This window comes from Stenella coeruleoalba, assembly GCF_951394435.1.
Source record: "Stenella coeruleoalba genome assembly, chromosome: 10".
NCBI lineage: Eukaryota > Metazoa > Chordata > Mammalia > Artiodactyla > Delphinidae > Stenella > Stenella coeruleoalba.
In genome coordinates this window covers 7783850-7810181 of record NC_137156.1, presented here as the reverse complement: position 1 = coordinate 7810181, position 26332 = coordinate 7783850, and the positions used below count along the sequence as shown (strand labels likewise).

At 42.0% G+C, this 26332-nt stretch overlaps 1 protein-coding gene across 2 annotated transcripts in view; it reads right to left on the bottom strand.

Annotated features, from left to right (window-relative positions):
- Positions 1-26332, bottom strand: part of LOC307193543 (N-acetyllactosaminide beta-1,6-N-acetylglucosaminyl-transferase) — a 58235-nt gene that overhangs the window by 8938 nt on the left and 22965 nt on the right. Inside the window, exon 1 of one of the 2 annotated variants that reach the window (XM_079935686.1) lies at positions 24159-25792. The exons of the other annotated variant lie outside the window; for it this stretch is intronic. Within the exon in view, the coding sequence (XP_079791812.1) occupies positions 24159-25134 (976 nt within the window). The 5' untranslated portion in view covers positions 25135-25792. Of the gene's footprint in view, positions 1-24158; positions 25793-26332 lie in introns of those variants that run through there. 2 annotated transcript variants of the gene reach the window in all.

The following is a 26332-nucleotide window of genomic DNA, read 5'->3' as shown; positions in this document are numbered from 1 at the left end:
AATTTCATCAGTTAAGCTTCCAAGTCATGTTTATTTTCTCCCAGTATATTATCTTTCATTTCAGATTTTTCATCATTGGTACAAAACCCCACAGGCTTATGGTGCGAATAGTTGGTAGTTATGGATCTAGACTTGCCACCAGTAAAAACAATCCATTGGTTTTTTTCATAATTTGTGCCCAAGCCTGCAAGAAATGCCATTGCATGAAAACATAATGCAGATGAAGAAGCTGGAGATTTTTGGTCTCAATGCCTTTTAATTAAATTTACTTTTTAAGGGACTTCCCTGGTGGTTCAGTGGTTAAGAATCCACCTGCCAATGCAGGAGACACGGGTTTGAGACCTGGCCTGGGAAGATCCCACATTCCACAGAGCAACTAAGCTCGTGCACCACAACTACTGAGCCCCCATGCCACAACTACTGAAGCCTGTGCACCTAGAACCCGTGCTCCACAAGAGAAGCCACCACAATGAGAAGCCCGCGCACAGCAACGAAAAGTAGCCCCTGCTTGCCACAACTAGAGAAAGCCTGCGTGCAGCAAAGAAGACCCAATGCAGCCAAAAAATAAATAATAATAATATTATTTTAAAAAAATAAATTTACTTTAAAAAATTTTATTGGAGTACAGTTGATTTACAATGTTGTGTTAGTTTCAAGTGTACAGCAAAGTGAATCAGATATGTATTTCCATTCTTTTTCAGATTCTTTTCCCATATAGGTTATTACAAAATATTGAGTAGAATTCCCTGTGATATACAGTAGCTCCTTATTAGTTATCTATTTAATATATAGTAGTGTGTGTATGTTAATCCCAGTCTCCTAATTTATCACTTCCCCCCATGTTTCCCCTTTGGTAACCATAAGTTTAATTTTGAGATCTGTGAGTCTGTTTCTGTTTTGTAAATAAGTTCATTTGTATCATTTTTAAAATTAGATTCCACATATAAGTGATATCATATGATATTTGTATTTCTCTGTCTGACTTACTTCACTTAGTATGATAATCTCTAACTCCACTCATGTTGCTGGAAATGGCATTATTTCATTCTTTTTTATGGCTAAGTAATATTCCATTGTATATATGTACCAAGCAAGTCTTCTTTCTCCATTCCTCTGTCAATGAACATTTAGGTTGCTTCCATGTCTCGGCTATTGTAAATAGTGCTATTATCAAAAAATTTTAGGACTTCCCAGATAACATTTATCTTAAAGTGAAAGCTCAGAAAACAGGCCACTCGATGTCTTTAGTGCTAATAAGTGAGAGAGATTCCAGGGTCGCTCCTATATGAAGTTTGCAATATTAGACATATGGAACTCAAGCAATCTTTTAACACAATATCTTTTTTATATGCTGAAGTTCTCGTTGAGCATTTGGTGTTGCCAACCACTGTGCTGGGCAGTAAGGGATAGTGTAAGTGACAAGACACAATTCCTGATCATCCAGTAAAGATGATGAGCCCCCAAGCAATGGTTTTTTTTTTTTGGCTGTGTTGGGCCTTCGTTGCTGTGCACGGGCTTTCTCTAGTTGCAGCGAGCAGGGGCTACTCTTCACTGCAGTGTGCAGGCTTCTCATTGCAGTGCCTTCTCTTGTTGCGGAACACAGGCTCTAGGCACGCGGGCTCAGCAGCTGCAGCACGTGGGCTCAGTAGCTGTGGCTCGCGGGCTCTAGAGCACAGGCTCAGTAGCTGTGGCGCACAGGCTTAGTTGCTGTGCGGCATGTGGGATCTTCCCGGACCAGGGCGCGAACCCGTGTCCCCTGCATTGCCAGGTGGATTCTCAACCACTGCGCCACCAGGGAAGCCCAAGCAATGGGTTTTGAGCTTTGAGTTTTTCCTAGACTGGTGTGCACTGATCTACCCATCTTCTCTATTTCTTTCAGTTGTTCTTTTGACCAAAAGTTGCTGACCAATACTTGCTGATGCATTACCAATTAATATTTAACTCACCTTTGAACTGTAAAAAGCCTTTAAAAGGGAGAGGAGGGCATTAGGCTGCCATTCTGCTAAACCAGAGCTTTTCCATGTTGGCACTATTAACAACGTAAGCTGGACAACTCCTTGTTGTAGAATTTTGCATTGTGTGATGTTTAGCAGCATCTCTGGACTCCACCCACCTGATGCCAGTAATACATATCCCCCCAGTTGTGACAATCAAAAATATCTTCAGATATTGCCGAATGTCCCCCGGTGATGCAAAATTTCCCTATTTGAGGAACACTGTGCTATCTCCAATAACCTCCATCTCAATAAATTTTGGATGGGTCACAGAGATTGAAGGGTCCATTTAATCACATACAGTAGGACTTCCCTGGTGGCGCAGTGGTTAAGGATCCGCCTGCCAGTGCAGGGGACACAGGTCCAAGCCCTGGTCCAGGAAGATGCCACATGCCACAGAGCAACTAAGCCCGTGTGCCACAACTACTGAGCCTGCGCTCTGGAGCCCACGAGCCACAACTACTGAACTGTAGCCCGTGCACCTAGAGCTCATGCTCTGCAACAAGAGAAGCCACCGCAGTGAGAAGCCCGCACACTGCAACGAAGAGAAGCCCCAGTTCGCTGCAACTAGAGAAAAGCCCAGGCACAGCAATGAAGACTGAACGCAGCCAAAAAAAAAAAAAATTTGTTAAGAACAAAGGTATGGATACCAAGGGGGAAAGGGGTGGCTTGGGAGGAATTGGGAGACTGGGATTGACACACATACATTGTTGTTATCATGTATAAAATGGACAACTGATGGGAACATGCTGTATAGCACAGGGAACTCACCTAGTGCACTGTGGTAACCTAAATGGAAGGGAAGTCCAGAAGGGAGGGGATATCTGTATGCGTATGGCTGATACATTCTGTTGTGCAGTGGAGGCTGACACAACATGGTAAAGCAACCATACTCCAATAAAACTTAGTTACAATTTTTTTTTTCCTCTTTAAAAACACTCATGAAAACGTGCATTTTCAGACAGAAAAAAAGCCCTGTTCTTTTGCCCTCATGTCACATAATAATATACGAGGATTTAAATCAAGTATCGTACTAAGGTCTCCCAGCCCAGCTAAAATTAAATTTTGCACAGCCTTTTCTGAAAATGGTATGAGTCATCACCCCTAAGGGCTCTCTATCAGGCAGGATTCTTTTCTTGCTGCCAAACTTGTAAAGTTTGTTTATAAATGTGGAGTACTCAAGAAAAACACTCTTTATTAAGCAATATTTCTTCCTATTGTTTTAGTTTGCATTTAATACTTTAAAAGTTACTTTACTGCTTGCCTATCCAAAAAGAAGCTTCTTTATTTTGTTCTTAGGACACATTTTTAAAGAATTTAGAATAAAACTCGCCTTGGTTAGGTTAGGGGGTGGGGAGAGGGCAGTTTGGAAAGCAAAGAGATAATCTGGTATATTGACTCATGTCAGCAAGATTAGCTGATGTGATTTTTGTGTCTATTTTGATTAAATAACTATAGCAGAAAAGTATGAATAAAACATTGCCATGACAAAAGGTCCCTTAACCTCTTCTAAAGGATTGCATTTTTAAAAGGACAAAATATTTTTCTTCCTTTTCATTCTCATTAATATTGATCATCACAAACTCTTACTCTGAAACACATTCCATTATTCTAGAGATAAGACCATGACATTTATAATTAATGACTGTTGTCTTTAAAATAAACACATAGGGAGTTCCCCAGTGGTCCAGTGGTTAGGACTCTTGTGCTTCTGCTGCTGAGGGCCCAGGTTCAATCCCTGGTCCGGGAACTAAGATCCCACAAGCTGCATGGCGTGGCCAAGAAAAAAAACAAACAAAAAACCCCCCACGCATAACACCTATTAACCTTCTGCTAATAAAATTACAAACCTCAACTTCCATACTTTCTATTTGATGATAAATCTCAAACATGTTTGTTTAAATACTATTCATGTTGTGCTTTAAAAATAACATTTGTAGGAGCAGAAGTAGGGAGAGGGACAAACACAGACAATGTTGAATTCTACTTTGGTTTTTTGTGTTGTTGCTTTTTGTTTTTTTTGCAAAGAGCCCATGAGGCACAGCCATATCCGGCAGGAATGGGAATAGACCCTTGCTTCTGAAATGTGATTCTTGGACTGAGAGCTTCAATATCACCTGGAAGTTTGTTAGAAATGTAGCATCTCGGGCCCCGCCCAGACCTCCTGCACCAGAATCAGCATCTTCACAAGGTCCCCAGAAGATTCCTGTGCACAGTCAAGCCTGGGCTACAGTCGACACTGCCAAGGACCCAGCTTCATTTCCTCCTTTCCTGGAAGTCCTCCCCTCAGCCTTCATCAAGCTTCCAGGTAGCTTCTCATCCTCCTATTCTCACTCAAATTCTGCTCTTATGAAGGAAGCTGGTACTTACATCCTAGTGCCCTCTGCTGAGAATACAGCTGACCCTGAACAACACGGGTTTGAACTGCGAGGGTCCATTCACGTGCGGATTCTTTTCAGTAGTAAGTACTACAGTCTTTTGCAATAGGAGGTTGGTTGAATCCATGGATGCAGAGCCTTGGATTCAGAGTAACCTTGGATACAGGGGAACCTCAGATACAGAGGACACTCAGACACACAGGAAACTTGGGTACAGAGGGCCAGCTATAAGTCATACTCGGATTTTCGGGAGTCTGCCCCCCGACCTCTGCGTTGTCCAAGGGTCAACTGTTTATGCATTTGAACCTCGAGATCACCTCCTTGAAGACAATCAGCCCACCTGTTGCTGGGAAAAGCTGAGCTGAGTGGAGGGCCAGTTGTCACGGTGCCTTTGACTCCACAGCATTTGGCCCAGCATTCGGAGATACTGATCAACCTTAAAGGAATGGTGAGTGTGGCGCGCAAGGGATGTGCCACCGCCTTAGGCTTTGGTGCTGATGGTGAGGACCGCTTAGCTGTGTGTGGACCAGACAGGCCTGGTTACCACCTTGGCTTCCCAGTAGGCCACCATACTTGAAGGTATAATAACGTCCTACTTCTCAGTATTGAAAAATATTTCTTTTACCCTCTTAGCAAGGGCCAACCCATTTCAGTTTGCCCTACAGCAACTGCCTAGGTGGCCACCAATCATTGATTCTCCACATCTGTCCTGCCTTGCACAACTAGTTTAGGGAGAGATCAAACACTCAGCAAGACTCTGGTGACAGCTCTATTCGAATACTTCGTAGGTATCCCTTGCTTATTATTTTGAGCAGATAATGGCAAGCGAAAGATTGAACAGCCTGAATATACAGTGTGACCACTATTCAGTAAGCAGTTCAATCTGTCTTAGGTTAAAACATACATGGAAGCCCCAAAGCTACTGATCCCATTACTTGTGCCAACGTCCAGTTGCTCCTTTCACTCCCGTAAAAACATCTACTATGGGGCTTCCCTGGTGGCACAGTGGTTAAGAATCCACCTGTCAACGCAGGGGACACGGGTTCGAGCCCTGGTCTGGGAAGATCCCACATGCCGCGGAGCAACTAAGCACGTGCGCCACAACTACTGAGCCTGCGTGCCACAACTACTGAGCCTGCTCTCTAGACCCCGTGCTCCATAACAAGAGAAGCCACCGCAATGAGAAGCCCGAGCACTGCAACGAAGAGTAGCCCCCGCTCGCCGCAACTAGAGAAAGCCGGCGCGCAGCACCAAAGACCCAATGCAGCCAAAAAAAAAAAACCACAAAACCCTACTGAAATGATCCACTAATGGGATATACTACTATATCCCACGATACATATTATATATATACTATATATTTTTAAAATACTGGACTAGGTGATTGTGTTAGTATTGTTGCTCTTATAATTATGATTGTTTGTCAGAAGGGTAGTTATGGGGTATGTGGGTAGACGTCTACCTCAAACCACAAGTATCCTAGGAAGCATCTATTTTGCCTTATTTTTAGGATGGGGCAAAAAGGACACTAATCGTATCAGAGAAAACATTTTAAACTATAAAATCCAATTCTCTCATTTGCTCTTCAGAGACTTATTTAAACAAAAGATTTGAGATAGTGTTTACAGAGTAAGCAGGAATGTTTTCTTAGGGCTTCGCCTTTATTGGACAAATAACTGCATTTGTTGAATAAACGAATGTGTTTCTTTGAAACGCAAGTTTTATTTGTACTGACTTGAGTTTCTCCTTATTGTTCTTACACAGCGTGGTCCCCATTTGGGGATACATATATGTGGTAACAAATCCCAGCACCTGCTTATTATTTAAGCTCAGATGCATACTTCTTAGCTTGTTAAATAAGCAAGAATTTTGGTTTTAAATGTCAAAAGTCAACGCTGGTGTCAGTGTATTGAAAGAGGTTTTCTCACAACTTCATGGTGGTGCAGGAAATGGGCAAAACTCTGGAAAATCAATTTAGAAAAGGAGGAGAAGCCACTATAATCACCAATTCCCTCTGGCCTTTTAAGCCACTAGTTTCACAATAAGCTAAGGAAATAACTTTTTCAATGTGAAAATCTGTACATGAAGGTGTTCATTATGGTATTATTTATGCATAAAGACTACCAGCAGAGGCTCTGAAGTCAGATGGTTGACATGTATGGAAAAGCATTTCTTCTACCCTCTTAGCAAGGGCCAACCCTTTTCAGTTTGCCCTACAGCAATTGCCTGGGTAGCCAACAGTCATCTGTTCTCCACATCTGTCCTGTCTGGTACAGCTGGCATAGGGAGGAGATAAAACACTCAACAAGACGGGAACACTCGTCTTGTTCCCGTGTGTGACCTAACAGTTACGGTAATCTCTTTAAGACATCATGTATCAATACTAATCTTCAAAACCTCACAGGGTGGGAAGGGTAAGCTGGGACGAAGTGAGAGAGTGGCATGGACATATATACACTACCAACTATAAAATAGGTAGCTAGTGGGAAGCAGCCGCATAGCACAGGGAGATCAGCTCCGTGCTTTGTGACCACCTAGAGGGATGGGATAGGGAGGGTGGGAGGGAGACGCAAGAGGGAGGGGATATGGGGATATATGTATGCATATAGCTGATTCACTTTGTTATACAGCAGAAAGTCACACACCATTGTAAAGCAATTACACTCTAATAAAGATGTTAAAAGAAACCTCACAGGGTTTTGTTAGTGTTAAATAAGATAATGTATGTGCTGTGTTTAGCATAGTGCCTGGCAGGCTTAACTAAATAAATGGTTGCAAGTATAATCATTCTATTAAAATCACGGGGGGGGGGGGGATGGAGTAGCTGTGGAAGAGACTACTTTTTTACTATAACCTAAAGCAAGTTTCTCAGCCTCGGTACTACTGGCATTTAGACTGGATAATTGTTTGCTGTGGAGACTGTCCTGTGCACCGTATTGGGTTGTCCAAAAAGTTCGTTCGGGTTTTTCCGTAACATCTTTACCCAACCCAACAGGATGTTTAAGCAACATCCCTGGCCTTTACCCACGAGATGCCAGTGGCATCTACAGCTGCCCCCCACCCTGAACCCCCAGCTGTGACAACCAAAAATGTTTCCAGATATTGCCAAATATCCTCTGGGGAGCAAAACTGCCCCTGGTTTGAGGTGATTTTTAGAAATAAAAAGGTACATTTGTTTCCGCTTACCAATGGTTCATTAACCACTTAGGATTTTTAACACATGAAACTTACAAAAAGTGATCCTCTTTCATTTCCTGTGGATGTTTTTTTAGAATTCTGTAGTCCCTGAGATCATGACCTCTCAGTGTTCACCTCTGATAATTGCCAACAAATTAACTATGGTTGTAAAAGGAAAAAATGAAATGAGGAAGAGAAACGTAGCATTTTACACTGGAAGGGATTTTAGAAATTTTCATGTTTTAATATTTTAATATGGTCCCTTCATTGCCAAGTTGTGCAAACCAGAGCCTAGAACATTTAAGTGAATTGCCCGGGAGTGTGAACATGCTAAATTACTCGTCGATTTTGTTTCAAGATAATTTATTCACTCATTCAAACAGTTTCCTTGAGGGCCTCCTGTGTTCCACAGGAGATGCTGGGGGTAAAGCCACAAATCAGATGCTCTGGGAACTTTCGGCCCAGAGTACCCAGAAGGGTTTATATTTATTGGTATTGATTTACTGATACTGATATTTTGGGCTAGCATATCCAGAAAGGTTTATATGTATTGATATTTTAATTTTTTTACTTTTATTGATGTATAGTTGATTTACAGTGCTATATTAGTTTCAGGTGCATAGCACAGTGATTCAGTTATATCCTCCACCTTTGTGATGAATCCCAAGACTCACGTTCATCCCTTCCAGCTAGAACTGTTGAAATTTTGTGCAGTACGGGAGCCCCCAGCCTATTCCAATCTATATCGGCAGCTCTGCAAGTCTTACCTGGCTTTAAAAAACAAAAAAACAATTATAAAGCTATTTAAAAGGAATTTTGGGGCTTCCCTGGTGGCGCAGTGGTTGTGAGTCCGCCTGCCGACGCAGGGGACGCGGGTTCGTGCCCCAGTCCGGGAAGATCCCACATGCCGCGGAGCGGCTGGGCCCGTGAGCCATGGCCGCTGAGCCTGCGTGTCCGGAGCCTGTGCTCCGCAACGGGAGAGGCCACAACAGTGAGAGCCCCGCGTACCGCAAAAAAAAAAAAAAAAAAGGAATTTTTTTTTTAACTTCGATCAATAGTGGTGAAGCACAGAAATCCAATTCTTGTGCCCCCATCCAGAATGAATCAGAAACTCTGGAGATAGGACACAGCAGATTTTATTTCTAGAAGACCTTCATTTTAACAAGGCTTTAGAAAAGCCTCCATCAAAAGGTAGATGGGTAGGGACTTCCCTGGTGGCACAGTGGTTAAGAATCTGCCTGCTAATGCAGGGGACACCAGGGTTCGAGCCCTGGTCCAGGAAGATCCCACATGCCGGGGAGCAACTAAACCGGTGCACCACAACTACTGAGCCTGCACTCTAGAGCCCGTGAGCCACAACTACTGAGCTCACGTGCCACAACTACTGAAGCCCATGGGCCTAGAGCCTATGCTCCACAGCAAGAGAAGCCACCACAATGAGAAGCCTGCACACCACAACGAAGAGTAGCCCCTGCTTGCTGCAACCAGAGAAAGTCGGTGCACAGCAATGAAGACCCAACGCAGCCAAAAATAAAAATAAAATTTAAAAGAAAGAAAACCAAAAAAGTAGATAAAAAAGTGGATGGGTAGGGACTTCTCCAGTGGTCCAGTGGTTAAGACTCCGTGCTCCCAATGCAGGGGGCCCGGGTTTGATCCCTGGTCAGGGAACTAGATCCTGCATGCTGCAACTAAGACCCGGCGCAGCCAAATAAATAAATATTAAAAAAAAAAAAAAGTAGATGGGTAGAATTTGAGACGGATCTTGAATGACGGGGAGAGTGTGATGAGCTCAAAGTATTGCCTAGGAAGCAACCCCACAGTCATTGTTTGGAGGTAAAAATGGCTTGAGGATCTGAGAAGAGCACAGAACTCCACCCCTCCCGTGGCTGGCCTACAATTATATTAACAGAGAATGAAAAGTATTTTAAAAAAATCAAACTTTAAGAACAATTTCTCTTCTACAAAGTATTGCTTCCAGGGGCGCAGAGCAAGTTCCTGAACTCTAGCTCTCTGAGAATAAACTTGGATAAATGATTTGTCTTTCAGCATCTTCTCTCTGTACTTTGTTTTGAAGAGTTTGGTCTGTGTGGGTACACGTTGTACTTTTTAATATGCCAAAGCGAAATAAGTCTCCTTTCATCTGATTTGCTTGTCTTTAGTGCAAAATTATGCGAATTCAATGTAGAAAAGAAAGAAATACTGAAATGAAGAGCCACTGGGTTCATTTATATGCACTATTCTGTGTCATTATTTCTCTAGTACTGTTCAAGGAGCCCTGATCATTCCTTTTTTCTTTGTAACTTTCCTCAAGTTATTCTGTTTTCTTGAGACTGTGAAGTTTTGTGAGTCAAGTATGAGACAATAGCAAATTCATGATGATGATGTCTCATGAAAGTTTGAGACTGAGTGGCCACATTTAAAGGAGTGGGCCTTTTATTTCAAGGTTCATGAAAGCACCTGGAAGAAAAAACTCACATGGTAGCGTCTGCCCACTGTTGGTTGGCAAACCATTCGCTCCGAGGTGGTAAGAGTATCTGATGGGGGAGCTGCGTCAGGCAGGGCTGACTTCTGGCATGAACAGGAGGGAAGTACTCTCCTGTCAGACTTTTATCAGACATTCCAGAAATACCATAATGTCTTTGATAGATCTATCCTCAGACAAGCAGCCAGATAACTAGCAAATACTCTGGACATGGTTGAGCAAAAGGGGAAGGAAAGGAGGAAGAAGAGGAAGAAAGAATTTGAAGTCATGTTTTCAAACTTCAGAATATATCAAAGCTTTCTGGAGTGCTTAAAATAAAAACTGTTGGGTTCTAGTCTCAGAGTTTCTTTTTTCTTTGTTTCTAAATTGAGGTACAATCGCCACATAACATTATATTAGTTTCAGGTGTACAATATAATGATTTGATACTTGTATGTATTGCAAAATGATCACCACCGTAAGTCCAGTTAGCAACAAACTCGTTTTCAGTTGAGTCCCAACTGTTTTCCAATCTACCGGCCGTTCTTCAAGCCCCACCTGGCTTTTCATGATAACATTTTCCTTTGCGGGCGCTGCCCTAGTTCAGCTGCTTGACATCGTCGCTCACCAAGACTATTTCAATTGCCTACAAACCAGCCTCTCTGCCTCCAGTCTGCCCGATTTGTTGGCAATACCAGCAAATGGCTTTTTCTATAATTAGCGTTGACCCTATTGCCTTCCTATTTGGGGGATGCGGGACCACTTTGAACCGTTTGCCCTGTGTCTGCTTCTTCAAGCCACTTTGAGATGCCTATCCACCACTCACTCACCCTCCTTCAAACGAAAGCAAATTCAGACTTACCATCCCAAACCCCTTCTGCTGGTGTCCATTCCACCTCTTCCTAGAATTCCGACTCCCCAACTCCACTTCTCATTTTACATTGCTGCTTCTGCTTCCCGGGACCCAGTTTAAAGTTATCTCTTCCCTCAAAAACTTGTGTATAAACTGTCACTTTCTTCTTTTGCTTCAGACTGTCACTAACCAATTCCCCAGCTAGCCCCTCAGAACCATGAACCTGGCTGGGTCCAGCAGTTCACTGCTCTAGGTCACATTCACGCCAGGGAGATACCAAAATGCTGACCATGGCACAAAAGGATTTTTGCAAATATGTCCCCAGACTACACATGGCAGATGGGCAGAAACCACATCTGATTGGTAGGCCTGTTTGGTTTGACCCCCCTAGAAGGGGGGTAGAAGAGTGGAAAAAAAAGAAAAAGATTTCCCATGAAAGTCTGGACTGTCAGAGTCCCTTGCCCACAATTCACTACAACTTTATCCAGCCTGGAGCTCTCGTGCTGCCCTGCTGCCCACCGTGTTTCACTGGCTCACACTGTCTGCCTGGCCCTGTCAACGTGTAGTCTGAAACACTGGGTTGCCACACCTCACCTCTCAATACTGCCCACGTCATCCTTCATCACTATCCACGCACCCAGCTGTCCTGCCATCCTTTTGCGAATTCCCGAATCGGTCTTCCATTTTCACGTAGTTCTTTATACCCTGACTTACGCAAATATCTAAGAAAACAAACTCCAAGTAAGTCATGGGGCTGTAATGCACCGCATGGTGACTGTAGTTATTACTACTGTACTGCATATCTGGAAGTTGCTAGGAGAGAATCTTAAAAGTTCTCATCATAAGGAAAGAAAAATGTGTAACTATGGTGGTGGTGACAGATATTAACTAGACTTATTGTGATCATTTCACAGTATGTACAAATATCTTATTATGTTGTACACCTGAAACTAACGTTGAATGTCAATTATGTCTCAGTTTTTAAAACAAAGAAAAAAGAAAACAAGCTCATACTTGTTAGAAACTAAAGTTAGTAAAGTGTAAATCCTAAAATAGCCTCTTCTCCTAAAAAAATAATTTTTTAATAGCCTTTTTTTTTTTTAGAGGAGCTTTACGTTCACAGCAAAACTGAGTGGGAGGTACATAGATTTCCTATATATTCCCTGACCCTCTCCTCATTTTATATGTAGCACACTGGCAAAGATTTAGAAAATGTTAATACCCAGTGGTGGAGAGGGTGTAGGGAAATAGGGGTTTCAGAACTGCCAGGGGGAGTACAAACTGGACCAATTTTTGGAAAAGCAGTATGACACTTTGTACCAAAATGCTTAAAAAACGTGCATACCCTTTGACAATTGAAGGTACTGAAATTTGTCTTAAGGAAGTTCTTTGTAAATTCTTATTTGTGAAGCAATGTAATATAGTAATTAAAAGGAGAGACTCTGAAACTATATCGCCTGGGTTCAAGTGCCTGCTTGGCCAATTAGTAACTGTGGGACCACTGACAGGTTACCTAACTTCTCTGTTCCTGGGTTTCCCTAACTGTAAACAAGGATCAAAACAGTCCCTACACCTCATGAAGTTGTCGTGAAGTATGTAATATACCATGGTTGAGAATCCCTGCTTTTCAAAGACTATTTCATTGAGCATCCCTTTATAGGGATAATACTTTTCAGCTTCTAAAACACCAAACATTATGCCTTGGTAAGGAGAGATTTTATTTTTCACCCAATAAAGCAACTTTATTTGTAAGTTTTGAAGATTTCAAAAATACAGAAAAGTTCAGAGAAGAGACCAATTTTTTTTTTCCCATTCCCCCAAATTAGATAGTGTTAAGCATCCCAGTGCATTCACCTTATGAATCTTTACCTTTTTTTCCTTAAAAATATTATTCTATAATTTGTGAAAAATCGAACACTTTATTCGAATGGATTCAAATGACTCATAAAAGTACAAAGAACAAAAATGAAAGTTTAAAAAAAAAACCCAAAACACTACAAAATCTTACATTTACAAGTAACCATCATTAAGAAAACATCATTTCATAAAGCATTTTTTGTACAGATAACTTCCATGTCACCTTAAGACTATGACATAGCTGTTAACTAGTTGACTAAACTATACCAAATATAGATTGCAAATAACCTTTTACAACTGGCCTTTACCATTAAGATGTATGGGTTGAGTTTCCTTAAATGAGTTTGGGCACACCTTATGTACATGTTTACCACTTTTATAGGTTTATCAGTCCAATAAACCTGTTTCCTTAGGACCTAAGCTTTTGTTATCTGCATCATGTGAACATCAAGTAATAAGTTTTCTCTGTGATCTATTTGTTCAGATGTGTTTGTTCATAGCTTGAATTAGGTATATGCATTTCAAGCGGCATTTCCTAGATTTTATGTGACTGTTTCAAATAAAAGTATCTACGGTACTGATTGTCTTTCTCACTACATTACGCAAAGCAATTTCATGGCCAGTTCGTTCCTTATAGGAATCAATAGAACACAGCATGCCCTGTACTGCTGTGTTTCCCGCCTGGGCAAAAGGTCCTTAATGAATCCATTAGACAAATTTTCATCTTGCCCTGCATGCAGTGCCTTCCCTTCCTCACCTTCAAAACAAGGTGCCAGGTTACACCCAGTTGGATGTAAATCAAGAATTCACTCCCAAGTTATAAAACATTCCTTCCAATTCCATGTTAAAGCAGCCAAATAAAAATCACCATTGCTTAGGACTCTTGTCTAATTTTAACCCCTGTTGACAACCCAAGACAGGTCCAAAGGATCTGAAGGTCAGTGGTAAATTCCACTTGCTGCTGCATACACTGGGGTATATATATATAGGTTGCTAATTCTGGGAACTAAGTGCCTATCTATAACAAGCCTAATCTTTTATACAGAGCAGCAGAAGCACTTCTGTTTATACTCTTCTGCAAATGTGAGAAACATCTTTTAGAAAAAAAAACTTTAAAAAGAGAAGAAACATGGGAGCAAGTGTCCTAGGATGTGCCTGATGTATGTGGGTCTCCTACCCCACCCCTACCCCTCACCCCCGACCCCATGGAGTTTCCAGCAGTTTTTAGAAACACAGGAAGTCACACTATAGCCCAAGCATTTCTTCTCGAAGCATCTATTTAACCTGAACATTGGGATGAAAAGCACTAGGCTACAGTTAGAAGCCCTAGGATGACACAAAAGCAGCAGACCTGGTTGAGAGGGTCAAGATGATTGCCACTTCTGGAAGGGAGCAGAGGGGGGTTCCTGGAGTACTTGTAGTAACGTGGGGTTTTGTTCTGGTTACTCAGGGGAGGATCCGTTTGAAAATTCAGTGATTTCGATTCTGATATGTGCGGTTTTCTGTATGTATGATATTGTATTTCAGTGAAACGTTTAAGAAAGTTATAGAGTAGGTGGGAATGTGATATTTACATAAATTTGTAAAACAAAACATGAGACTTCAAAGAAATGTTGGCCCCTTCAGTTCCTTGCCCCCTTCTCCAATTAACTTCAGGAGGTTCCCATTATTTATTCTGAATCACAGATACTGTCAAATCAAAGGTAACAAAAGCATACCAAATTCAAGCTTCATAATGATATAACTAGTATTTACTTTTTTTTTTTTTTTTTTTTTGGCTGCGCGGTACAGCTTGTGGGATCTTAGTTTCCCAGCCAGGGACTGAACCCAGGCCCTCAGCACTGAGATCACAGGGTCCTAACCACTGGACCACCAGGGAATTCTCTGTATTTACTTTATCACCCCAAATGAATAATATTACTAAAAACGACCCTACTTTTTTTTTTTAATAGTAAGAGGTCAAACTATTATTTATTTATTTATTTCTATTATTTACAGAAAATAATAAATAAATATATAACATGGGAGAAGAAAAGTTTGCCAAATGGAACCAACACTCAACAGATACCTGCCAGAGGATCCATTATATTCACCTTGGAACATGCAAAATGAAGTCATTACAGTAAAAGAAAGGAAGAAGAAGAAGCTGCTTTTCCAGACCCCAAAGGCATCATGTTCTATGATGCCATTTTTACCACATTCTGGAAAAGGCAAAACCATAGGGATGGAGAACAGGTCAGGATTTGCCAAGGGTTTGGATTGGGGGCAGGGGTTGATTACAAGGAGCACCATCAGGGAATTTTTGGAGGTGATGGAATTGTTCTTGATCATGGTAGTGAATGCACGACTCTATGCAAACGCCGAAACGCAAGGGACTGGACACCAAAAAGAATGAATTTTACTGCCTATAAATTTAAAAGTAAAAAGGGGGGCTGTTTCAGATTTAGCAACAATGTATAACAGAATGGATCTCCTTCATGGTAAATGGATAAATTTTAAAATTCTATTTTGTAGTATACCCAGGGAATTTTTCATTTGAGAAATAGTAATATTCACTATCTTTTAAAAAATGAATTCTGAACACTTTTTATGGAATCCTGTCATTAAAACCCATCGTTCAGTATTAGACAACATACATACCAAAATGTAGTTACTGCCCTTTTCCTCCAGTACCTAGGGTATTTCAGAGAGAAATTGTGAGAAGCACTAAATATATAGTCTATTGTATTATGACTTACAAGTCCCGCCTTCGTGACCCAGATCAGCTGCTAAATCATGTGACCCAAAGAAATCACTTCACCTTCCTGGGCTTTGGTTTCTCTAATCTTAAATGAGGAGATTATCCTTTCCAACTCTAGTATGAAATTACCCATCCACTTCACAAAATCATTTTGTTATTTTTGAAGTAGGCATTCCGAGTTTCTACTCCTTCCAGAATCATCCACTTAAAAAAAAAAAAGAAGAAAAAAAAAACCTATCACCAAAACGACATTCAGTGGGCACCTTCTCACTACCTGGCTCAAATTCCTCATTTTACAGAGGGGGAAGCTGAGGCCCAGAGAGGTTAAATGACATGCCCAAGGTCAAACAGCTAATTAAGGACAGAGCCTAGAACCTAGAAAATAATTTTGTCATGTGCATATCTAATATCTAGGTCACTGGCCCCTCTTACAGGGTCCAGTGGCTGGAGCTAGAAATTCCTTCTAAACTTTAAGTCCTAAAACCCAAATTAATTGAGGCCAAGGTTGGTTAACAGTTTGTGTCAGACAAGCTGTTAGCTGACAAGGCCAGAAGGCCAGAGTCCATTTTCTTCCCTCCACGCTGCCCTGTAAGACCAGAGAAACCTTCAATCTCAGATTACATTATATACATAAAAAATTAACAAGACGATTGAACCCAACAGAGGCCCATGAGAACATCTGGTAACAGGAAATACATTAAGATTTGGCTGAAATTTGCAAAATATCTTCAAGTCAATTCCAAATTCAAACATACAGGGGACTCATAAAATAATAAGACTATCAATTCGTCTTTTTTTTTTCCTATATAGACGAAGCAGAATATTCAGACGCTAGAAGAGATGGAAAAAGTATCTCTAAACACTGCACACTAATCAAGTCTTACTCTTAGTAACACACTCCTCCCACATTCCCTGCAGGAAGAGGAAGGCCAAGAAAATGAACATCTTAACAAGCATTATTGCCTCTAATGCTTGAAGAACTTGTGCTTATAGATTCAGTTTTGTCCATTTAAAAAAGGAAGAAGAGGGAGTTCCCTGGCAGTCCGGTGGTTAGGGCTTGGAGCTTTCACAGCCAGGGCCTGGGTTCAATCCCTGGTCAGGGAATTAAGATCCTGCGAGCTGTGCAGGGTGGCCAAAATAAATAAATAAAAATAAAAAAGGAAGAAGAAAACTCAATATGGTTGATATAATATGTCCGAAAAGTTGGGTTAAAAAGGTTTTCACTTTTCAGCAAATCGTTGTTATGGGATATATAGAAAGCCTTAGCCTGGAATATTGGCATTTTCCATTTCTTTTGAAAAAAAGGAAGTTACTCATTTCTGAAAATTTTTAAGTGATGTCATAAATTTTGTCATAAATTTTAAGTTTTCTTGCTTTTAGTATGTGTAGTATGTTGATGGTTGTTGAAAATGGCTGATGGGCACGTCAGGATTTACTGTATCATTCTCCATTCTGTTTGTAAATTTCATAACAGAGTTTTAAAATGATCCCTGTGTAAGTAGCTAGGAGGAGCAACGTTTGTTTGAACACTGAAATGGGAAGGATGTGGTTGAGTCAGCAGAAACCTGTACAGAATGATTGTGAAAAAACTCTCTAACTTCTTTCAAGTCTTGGCTATGTTGATTTCCTTTTCCAAGAAATTACATTTATTCTAAACAGACATCTGTACATGGTAAGGTTTAAGAAAATAAAACAATCCTATTAATCCCAACTCCTGTTCCTTTCATGTGGTGTGATCTCAAAAATAGAGTACTGAAGACACTCGTCCTTTGCATTTTTAAGGAAACACTCTTCTCATGGATGTGAGAACATACTTCACAGTATTATTGTAAAACCTAAGTGAGGTTTTTCAGTATTCAGAATTTACACCAATAGTGTTAAGGGAAATCAAAATTATAAAAAATAAGTACTCATCCCAACATGTTAAACTGCTTAAATTTTCTTCTACTTCCTCCTATTCCTCTTTGGGTGTATCTACATCTAGTTTTACATGGTTGTGGAGCCATGGTGCAGACGTCCTTTTGTATGAAAAGACATTTAAATGGATTTTATTTAACACCTTCCTTGAGAATCTCATTAGTTTAGGAATTCTAGACCATATTAATAAATAGAAAAACACTTCACCTCTCACTTTACTCCCAATATTTTCATTCAATTCTCAAAACAAGTTTACTAAGTAGCCACCTTATTGTGACTGTGCAGTTGAGGAGCTTAAGGTTCGGGTACACAAGGCCACAAAGCTAATAAGGGCGGAGCTGAAATTCATCATCAGGTTTGTCTCACTCCAAAGCCCCGGATATTTCTTCGACACGAGTCCTTCCCAAGCATCAGTCATCTGCACAGCACTTTAACAGTATCCTCCATAAGCAACCAACACTGTAAAGCTTTGCCTTATACAAATTCACTTTCGTTTTTACTGGTGGCTGCCTTTTTTCTCAGTTAAGGAGATGGAAATAAACAGAACCAGCATTTGCTGCAAACCTGGGAACATGCCAATCTGTAAAAGATGGTCTGTGCCAGCGGTTCTCAAGGCGGGCTTCTAGCAAGGTTATCCCCTGGTAACTTGTTAGAACTACAAATTCTGGGGCCTGCTCCTGTCCTGCTGAATCAGAAACCCTGGGGCTGGGGCCCAGCAATCTGTGTTTTAACAGGCCCTACAGTGGATTCTAAAGCCTGCTCTGTTTGGTAACCACTGCACTACATACATTATCTTATTTAATATTGATAACTTATCCTGAAACTAAATACTATTTATTATTTCCATCATCACAGATGGGTAAACTGAGACTCAGCGTAGACTAAGACCAGTATCACATAGTTAGCAGGTAATGGGAGCCAAGACGTAAACTACACTTATCAGGTTGCAAAGCCTTTTCATAGTATCATGTGGACTCCAGGGGGGATATCAGGAGATTCTGTTGCCGTGGTTCAGAGAAAGCAGAGATACAGATGATAACGAAATCATGGAGACACTGATTATATATCTATTATGATTTTGATATGCAACTAATATTTTACTGTTTTAAAGAATCATTGAGGGAATTCCCTGGCAGTCCAGTGGTTAGGACTCCATGCTTCCACTGCAGGGGGCACAGGTTCAAGCCCTGGTTGGGGAACTAAGATCCCGCATGCTGCATGGTGTGGCCAAAAAAAAGAGTAATTGAAATGCAATACTATGCTTTGTTAAAAAAAAAAAAAAAAACTAAAACCTTGATGTTTCTAGAAAAGATTAGTTTCAGACAGTTGGTAGAAAATAACTAGAGGTGGAATGAAACCTGGAAAAATGGCCTTGCCAGTTCTAAAGCAGTACCTATCAATACATTAATCCTTTCTGCAAGAATTAAATTCATGCTAAGTTCAGCTTATTGGTTATTTACCAATTGCAACGGTATTTGTACTTAATTAAATGTGCACATATACTAAAATCCAAATTTTCTTGTCTTGCATAATGTTGTTCTAGGGATTCGGGGTTAAAAGCTAATTAAGGGCAGTATTTCCAGATTATTTCCTTCACAGGGTAGCAGGGGCAAAAAATATTCGGGCACAGATTCCCCAATGAAGATGATCCAAGTATTATACAGCACAGTCAATGTCCAGAGGCATTATAAATGAGCTTTCAAATAGCTCCAGCTTCAGTATAGTTTAATTAAGTAAATACTCTGTAACCTGCCTATGGTTTCTCTACAAGGAGCATGGCATCTAGGTTCCCAAGAGCCAGGATACCTTGTAGATTATAAGCCTTGCCCTATGACCTCACCCAAATGACTGCCCCAAGAATTGCCTAGAGCACTTACCAAGGAGGCAAAAGAACCCAAACAAGCCCACATCGCTAATACAACATTTTGAAAATCATGTCCAAATTTATTATGTGTATTTAATATTATCTGGCCATACAAAAGTCAGGTCATTCGAAAACTCTGTTCAATAGACAAGAAGCCAAGGAAGTGTCTGTTTTGTGTAATTTCTCCTTCAATCTGAATTTATCTCCATATCGACACAATAAGTACCAGTGTAGATTATCATCCGCCCCCCCAAGATAACTTTATTATAAACCTGAATGTTCTAATGATGTTCATTAAAACATGATTCTACCAGTCCATCAATGGTTATAATTCTTGGTCTCTGGTAAAATCAGTGTAACTGAACGCATCCTTTGTGGTGCTAGCAACTGAACTGTAAATTTAGGCTGATGTACAGAGAACACAACACATACTTCGAAAAAGCCTGGGGCTGAGCCAGCCCCACCCAGATTTAAGCCCCCGGTAACCTTTCCGTCAACACATACCTTCCAAATAACTCAGTGTTTACATTTGCTGAGAGCTACACCTGGAGAAATGTTTCTCAAGTTTCTTTCTATTGTTGTCTTTCCTTAACCTTTCATTTCCTTAAGGCTCACTTTTTTTGCCCCAAGCCAGTAGCTGAGGTCAAATTCAAACAGAAGAAGCCCACCGCAGGAACCGAGAGTAGGCCAGGAATGGGACAAACAGCAGGGTTGGGTAAGTGCCAAGCAGTGGGAGAATCTCAAACCAGGTGCAGGTAAAACAGAAACTAACTGGAGGAGTTCACATAGGGTACCAGTGCTTTCTCTGGTCATCAGAATGAAGGGCATGATGGGCCAACCTGTTCCCAGGTTGGCTACCTGGGAACCAGATGTTCTAAGGAAGGATTCTGCCCTCTTAATATTTCCACTGGAACTCTTGCTAATTCTACAAAGTATTGGATATCTTTATCTTTACTGGTATCATTTGTTGGCCTAGCTATTATGAAACTGGACATTCAAGCAGTAACTTACCCACTGTTTCTCTAATTCTGTCGAAAATGACCTCCACCCTACCCACCCCAGGTAGGGGGCACCACCCTCTGATCTTCTCATAACCATCCAGCCCCTCCCCAGACCCAACCCACGAGCATCTAGCACTGTACCCGTATCTTCAAGTCAGGCACAGTGATAGGTCGCAGTGTCAGGGTAGTGATGGGGAAGATAAAAATGGATGTCATATTTCTCACCCTTAAGGAACCCAAACCCTGCGGAGGAAGGGCAGAGGAAATTTTCACTTAGCAGGTAATTGTAATTCAATGCTGGCAGCAGTGTCAGGGTGTATAGGAGAACCCAGAGCTGGCGTACCAACCATCTGGGAGGTGGGTTATCAGGCGTGGCTTCTGAAGGAGGTGACATCCAAGGAGGGTTACAAAGGATGAATGGCATTAGTCAGAGAGACGATAGGAAGTGGCCCAGAGAAGACATCATAAAAAGCCACCAGAAAAAATTTAAGTGAAAATCGCAGAAGTGTGCAGGACCAAGTGGTTGCTGGAACATGAAGTGTGAGGTGTCAGGAAAGAAGAACTGAGGGTAGAGAGAGGGGGCGGGGCAGGAGGGGAAGTCGGGTCACAGAGGTTATGCTGCCTTTGGGAGTTCCCTGGCCATCTAGTGGTTGGTGAGGATTCTGCGCTTTCACTGCCGAAAGCGGGGTAGGGGTGGCGGTGGGGGTTCGATCCCTGGTTGGGGAACTAAGATCCCACAGGCCGCGGGGTGCGGCCCCCCCTAAAAAAAAGACCTTCAACTTGAGCCTCAAGATAAGGAAAAGTCACTGAAAAGCTTTAAGGAAGGGAATGACAGGTATTCTACCAGCCTATCTGAGAGTTCTGTACAGCCACCATCCCTTGACTCTGGAAGCAAAGCTCCTTGGCGCCTTTGCCCTGTAAAATTCCTTGCACCTAGATTTAAAAATGCTTCAAAATTAAAAAAAAAAATAGTTGAGCTTTTAAATGAAAATTAGCTTCCTGAATGTCTGCATATGATCTATTTAAACAAAGAATACATCTTGTAGTCTTTTGTTTCTCACTTACAGACAATAGGGTGCCTAAAATAAGGACCATTTTTCTTTTTGTGTATTTTTGTGGTGAACTTAAAAAAAAAAGTACACATGCTGTTTTCCACACATGATGCTTAATTAGTTTTATTGTCTATAAACTTAATAAAATATCTCTGGAAGAATATAAGGAAGCATTAAAACCAGCAGCTGATGGAGTATAAAATTTTAAAATGTTAAAACTCATGAATAGATTTACTGTTTTTTTAAAAAAAGCTTTTAAAAAACGTTTTTAAAATAGGGACAGATATTCAGAAAAAAACCCAAAAAACCCACAACATTTTGAGGGGTCCAAGCAGGGGGAAAATTAGCTCAACATACTAAAATTAGCCCCATATACTAAAGAGTCACTACACTTAATACTCAACCACTCAAATCTCCAAACTTAAATTCCATAAGGTCATAGTCATCTGCTTCCAGAGCCACCCTCAGTGTACAGAATAGTGCCGGGTACCACGCTAAATTTATTTAGCAGGGCTAAATAAATATTTGTTGAGTGCTGAAAATAGACGTGTCAGAATGTTCTATTATTTTTCTGAAGACTTCTTTTCTATTCTGTAGGAAGATAACGTCCTCAAGATACTTCATTTTCTTTTGTTATCATAATAGTGATCAGGTTCAAATTCACCCTGGCTGCGCCTCGCCCACCAGCCTCTGTGAGCACACGACCTGAGGAACGCTTTCCACGTCCACTGGCTCAGAGAAGGGACAGCCAGACCAAAGCCTGTTTTGGATGGGGCCTGTGGGAGCAGGCACAGAAGCCTGGGTGGGGTGTGGCAACTGGTTCCAGCAGGACAACTTCCTATGATTCCAAAACACACGCACGCACACACGCGCACACATACACACACCCATATCCCTGCTAACCTTATTTCCAGCTTAGCGTGGTCAGGTGGGGCCTACTTCCATTGCCCTCTGCACTTTTTCCCCAACCTCACTTTTTTTTTTTTGCGGTACGCGGGCCTCTCACTGTTGTGGCCTCTCCCGTTGCGGAGCACAGGCTCCGGACGCGCAGGCTCAGCGGCCATGGCTCACGGGCCCAGCCGCTCCGCGGCATGTGGGATCTTCCCGGACCGGGGCACAAACCCGTGTCCCCTGCATCGGCAGGCGGACTCTCAACCCCTGCGCCACCAGGGAGGCCCCTCAACCTCACCTTTTTTACCTTTCTGGAGTTCTGCATGGAATTCGCTTTAGCTATACAGGAAAGAAAAAACGACTATTCCTTTTCCTGGTGCAAGAGAACACTTCAGACTTTAGGCCACACGAATCCAGAGTCAGATCCCAGCTTTGCCTTGGACAAGCTGTGTGATACGAGCACATACTTCACTCTCTCTAAGCCTCATTTTCCTCATCTGTACGCGAGGATAACAATGAGAATTTCTCATAATTCAAAGAGATGATGTAGAGCGTAACCCATCTGGCACAAACTGTATTAACAAGAACGGCGTCAGATGCCACGTACAGTAGGTTTACACGTGTGTGAAATGCTTTTGTGTGAATAAGTAGGACGCTCACTTCACTGTGATACATGTTGATTCACTCCCCCTCCTGCAAGTCTTTGTGAACTGTTAACCTAGTATCGTCTGAAATTAACTGCACGCCTCTGTCCCCAGCCACCTTGCAGGTCCTTTTTCTGCCCCTCTCTAAGTAGGTTTCTATAACCACCATTCTAGATTAGCACTTAGGGACATTGAGTCATCGAGCACCTAATAATTGCTATAAGTCTACTTGCAGATATGAAGGTAGCACCCACACGTGTCAACAATAACGATGATACAGGCAAGAGCAGGGGGGTATTTCAAGCATGGCAGGCATGGGGTCACCTCCCCACAGAGCTGACGCCCACACCCACGCTGGTACAATAGTAGAAACCGGTGCATTGGGACATCACCAGGAAGAGGCCCTACGGGTCACATAGGTCTTCCTAGACAACATATGGAAAACAGACTTTTGAAAAGAAACCCAGTCCTAAATCACAGAGGGAGTTTGGTGCTGTTTTCTGCCTGCACGCCTCTGATACTTTGGCCCCAAATTATCATGAACAACGGGAAAGACTTCACAGTATATAAAAACAAGAGGCTGCAAATGCAAACTTCTAATAAGAAAATGGGACTTCAAAATTGAGAGCTGACTTTGGGTCAACTCCAGCTAGAATCTCTCTCGTATGTTTCAACTCACTGTTACCCATTCTTCCAGGCAATAAAGTATCAGAGTAGATTTACTGAACCCAGTCGGTTGAGACCTGGACACCTGTTCAGGCCTAAGACTGGAAACGTTTAAGCCACAGTGATAATTTGGAAACATCTAAAGAGGAGTCGAAGATTCTGAAAACAGACACCCCCCCCCACCTCCCGCGCCCCCCCGACCCGTGAACTTTAAGCATCAGTGTAATACTGTGTAACAGCCTCTGAAAGAAACACTACCTATTTCAACTCCTAAATTCTACAATGCTTATTCAAAATGTCTCATTATGTTATAGCTGTGCTTATCAAGGACTACGAAAGCCATTCATTCCAAAGACTGAGCTACTGTATGTCGATTATATCTCAATTTAAAGAAAAAAGACTGAGCCAAAGGTCGGGAACCATGTGATACGCCTTCAAAGGTAGTTTTGCCGGAACTCCGGGAACCCGGCATATTTATTCTATCTCTATATAGCACAGTCATAAGACAGTAGAGCTGTCACCAAACTGTCACTAAAAAGCAAGCAGACTAATAGCTTTCTAAGCATTTATTTTTTTTTCCAGATCATTTCAAAGAGGAGCTGAATGTTAGCAAACTCAACTGAGTATGGATAAGAAAAAACGGGAATGGAAATTCGTACCTACCTGGGATCCTATTAAGTGTCACCCAGAAATGTTCATCAGGGGAAAAGGTATCTTTGGACCAGTGTAGCAGATCAATGGCCCTTTGGTCTTGGAAGACAAACTTGACAAACTCTCTGGTAAGGGCCACGTAGGCAGTGCCAAAGTAGATGGTCAGCTGGTGTGGAGGGGAGGTTTTCAAAATATTAGTATTTTTCACAAAAGAGCCACCTCTGCCTAAGTGCTCTCGGTGGACATATTTAGTCCGCTTTATTGCATGATTGGGAGGCAGGACCCCCGGGGTAATGTTTTTCCCTTTAAATCTTTTCAGATACTGAATGATCTCCCTGTTGGTTTTCAGGGGGAAATCTTGCCCACAGGTGTTGATGGCGTACTTCCACGGAACTTCAGAAGCTAAAAGGTCTTCCAGGCAGTTCAGGTCAGCCTGGAGCCTGGAAATTCCTGCATAGACCACAGGCTCTACTTTTGAAGCAAGAAAAGCATTCTGGAAGCAACTCAGTAGCTGCCACACAGATTTCTTAAACTGAATTGTGGCTTTCTCATCCACATGAATGCAGTAGACGTTTTGGGGCATATAGACAGCTCTGAAGAGTCTTTCGAAAGTATCGAAGTCCTTATGGATGACCATGACATATGCCAAAGGGAACACAGCTTCTTCTTTCGACAGGGGGCTCGTGATGTAGTGATTCTGGATCAGGTAGTCCTTGCAAGGGACACTTCCCACAGGTGATGTCAGTGTCTTTTCCCACAAAAAGGATGACTTATCTTCTAAGGCATAATTACAGGCATGCATCCTAAAATCCCTTTCATTGGAACTATTCAGCCTCCCGTAACTTTTTGGCTGGCTTAACTGGCTATTGTAAAGTATCACAAAAATAACCACACTGACCACCGTGAAAGCAAAAAAGCAATACCTCCAAAAGCTCATTATTTTCACTTCCCTGGGGAAGGAGTCTCTCTCCAGGGATTCAGAAACCATCGGTTCTTGAAACCACAAGTGTGAAGAGGTGGAATTGAACCTCCTTTGCCAATCTTGAATTTCAACAGTTTCTCAAGAGGGCTTCCTTTTCCCGGGTCCTTTAATCCTCATTTATTCTCTGCTTCTGGGTGGCATCCATCCTCTCTTGGTGATGGCCAGAGATGCTTCTTAACGCGCACTGGTCTTCAAGCCTCGGTGCTGAATCCCGGCTGCTAGCAGAATGCGTCTGGCTCAGCCCAGCCTCCGGGAAGCCCTTCTCATTTGCATACAAGACGCCAGTGGATCTTAGCAAGTTGCGTTCTGGTCTGGAATGACTGACGGCTCGTTTCACCCAGGCTGTTTCTCTGGCTTTATCCCACCCCCTCCATCCAATCTATTCCGATCTGATCTCCCTTCTAGTCTTAGGCTTTCCCCTTCCTTTTCGAATTAAGTGGTTCTCATTTTTCTGGTTAGCCCCGCAACCCGCTAGCAGTCCTTGGAAACTACAGCCTTTGGACTTCTGCTCCGCGGGTTTATTTCTCTTCCTGTTTCTCTGCCACTTCTTTTCCTCTCAGTGTTACCTCTACCTCCGGGCGTATACAGACACAGATAAGCAAAAATGCCCTTGCAACATGCCTAAGTAGAAGATTGTCAGAGGCTAGGGGAAAAAAAAGAAAAAAGTCTAATAGAGAGGTAGGTGTTCCCTGAATTAAATCAGACAATTTCTGATGATGTTACATAGTACATATATGTCTGTGCAGGCTATGAGTAGAGGGAAATAAGAATTACACTCTTGGGGGCATGAGATGAGGGTAGAAGGAATCTAGTGACTTTTGACATTAAAGGGTGGGTGTGGAGGCATAAATGAAATAAACACACCTTAGTTCGTCTCCCTGGGAGAAAGGTGATACTCACTGTTCCTAGAGAGCAAGAGTTGGTTCCCATTTCACACAGAGCTTCAGATAACTTGAGCTGTTGACACAGTATTATCTACCATATGTGGAGTGACTAGCCACTGGGTCTCTTTAAAAGCCAGACATCTTCAGATTAGAGGTCGTTTCATAGAACTCAAAAGATTCTCCTTTCTACCCAACCCCCTCTCCCACTTCCTTACTCTGAAGAAAGAACAAAGGCTTCCAGGGCTGCTGCAAAATTCCTGGAAGTATCGTCAGGGTAATTCAGGGGAGCCAGGAAGAGAGGCCCAGCAGTTCTGGTCACA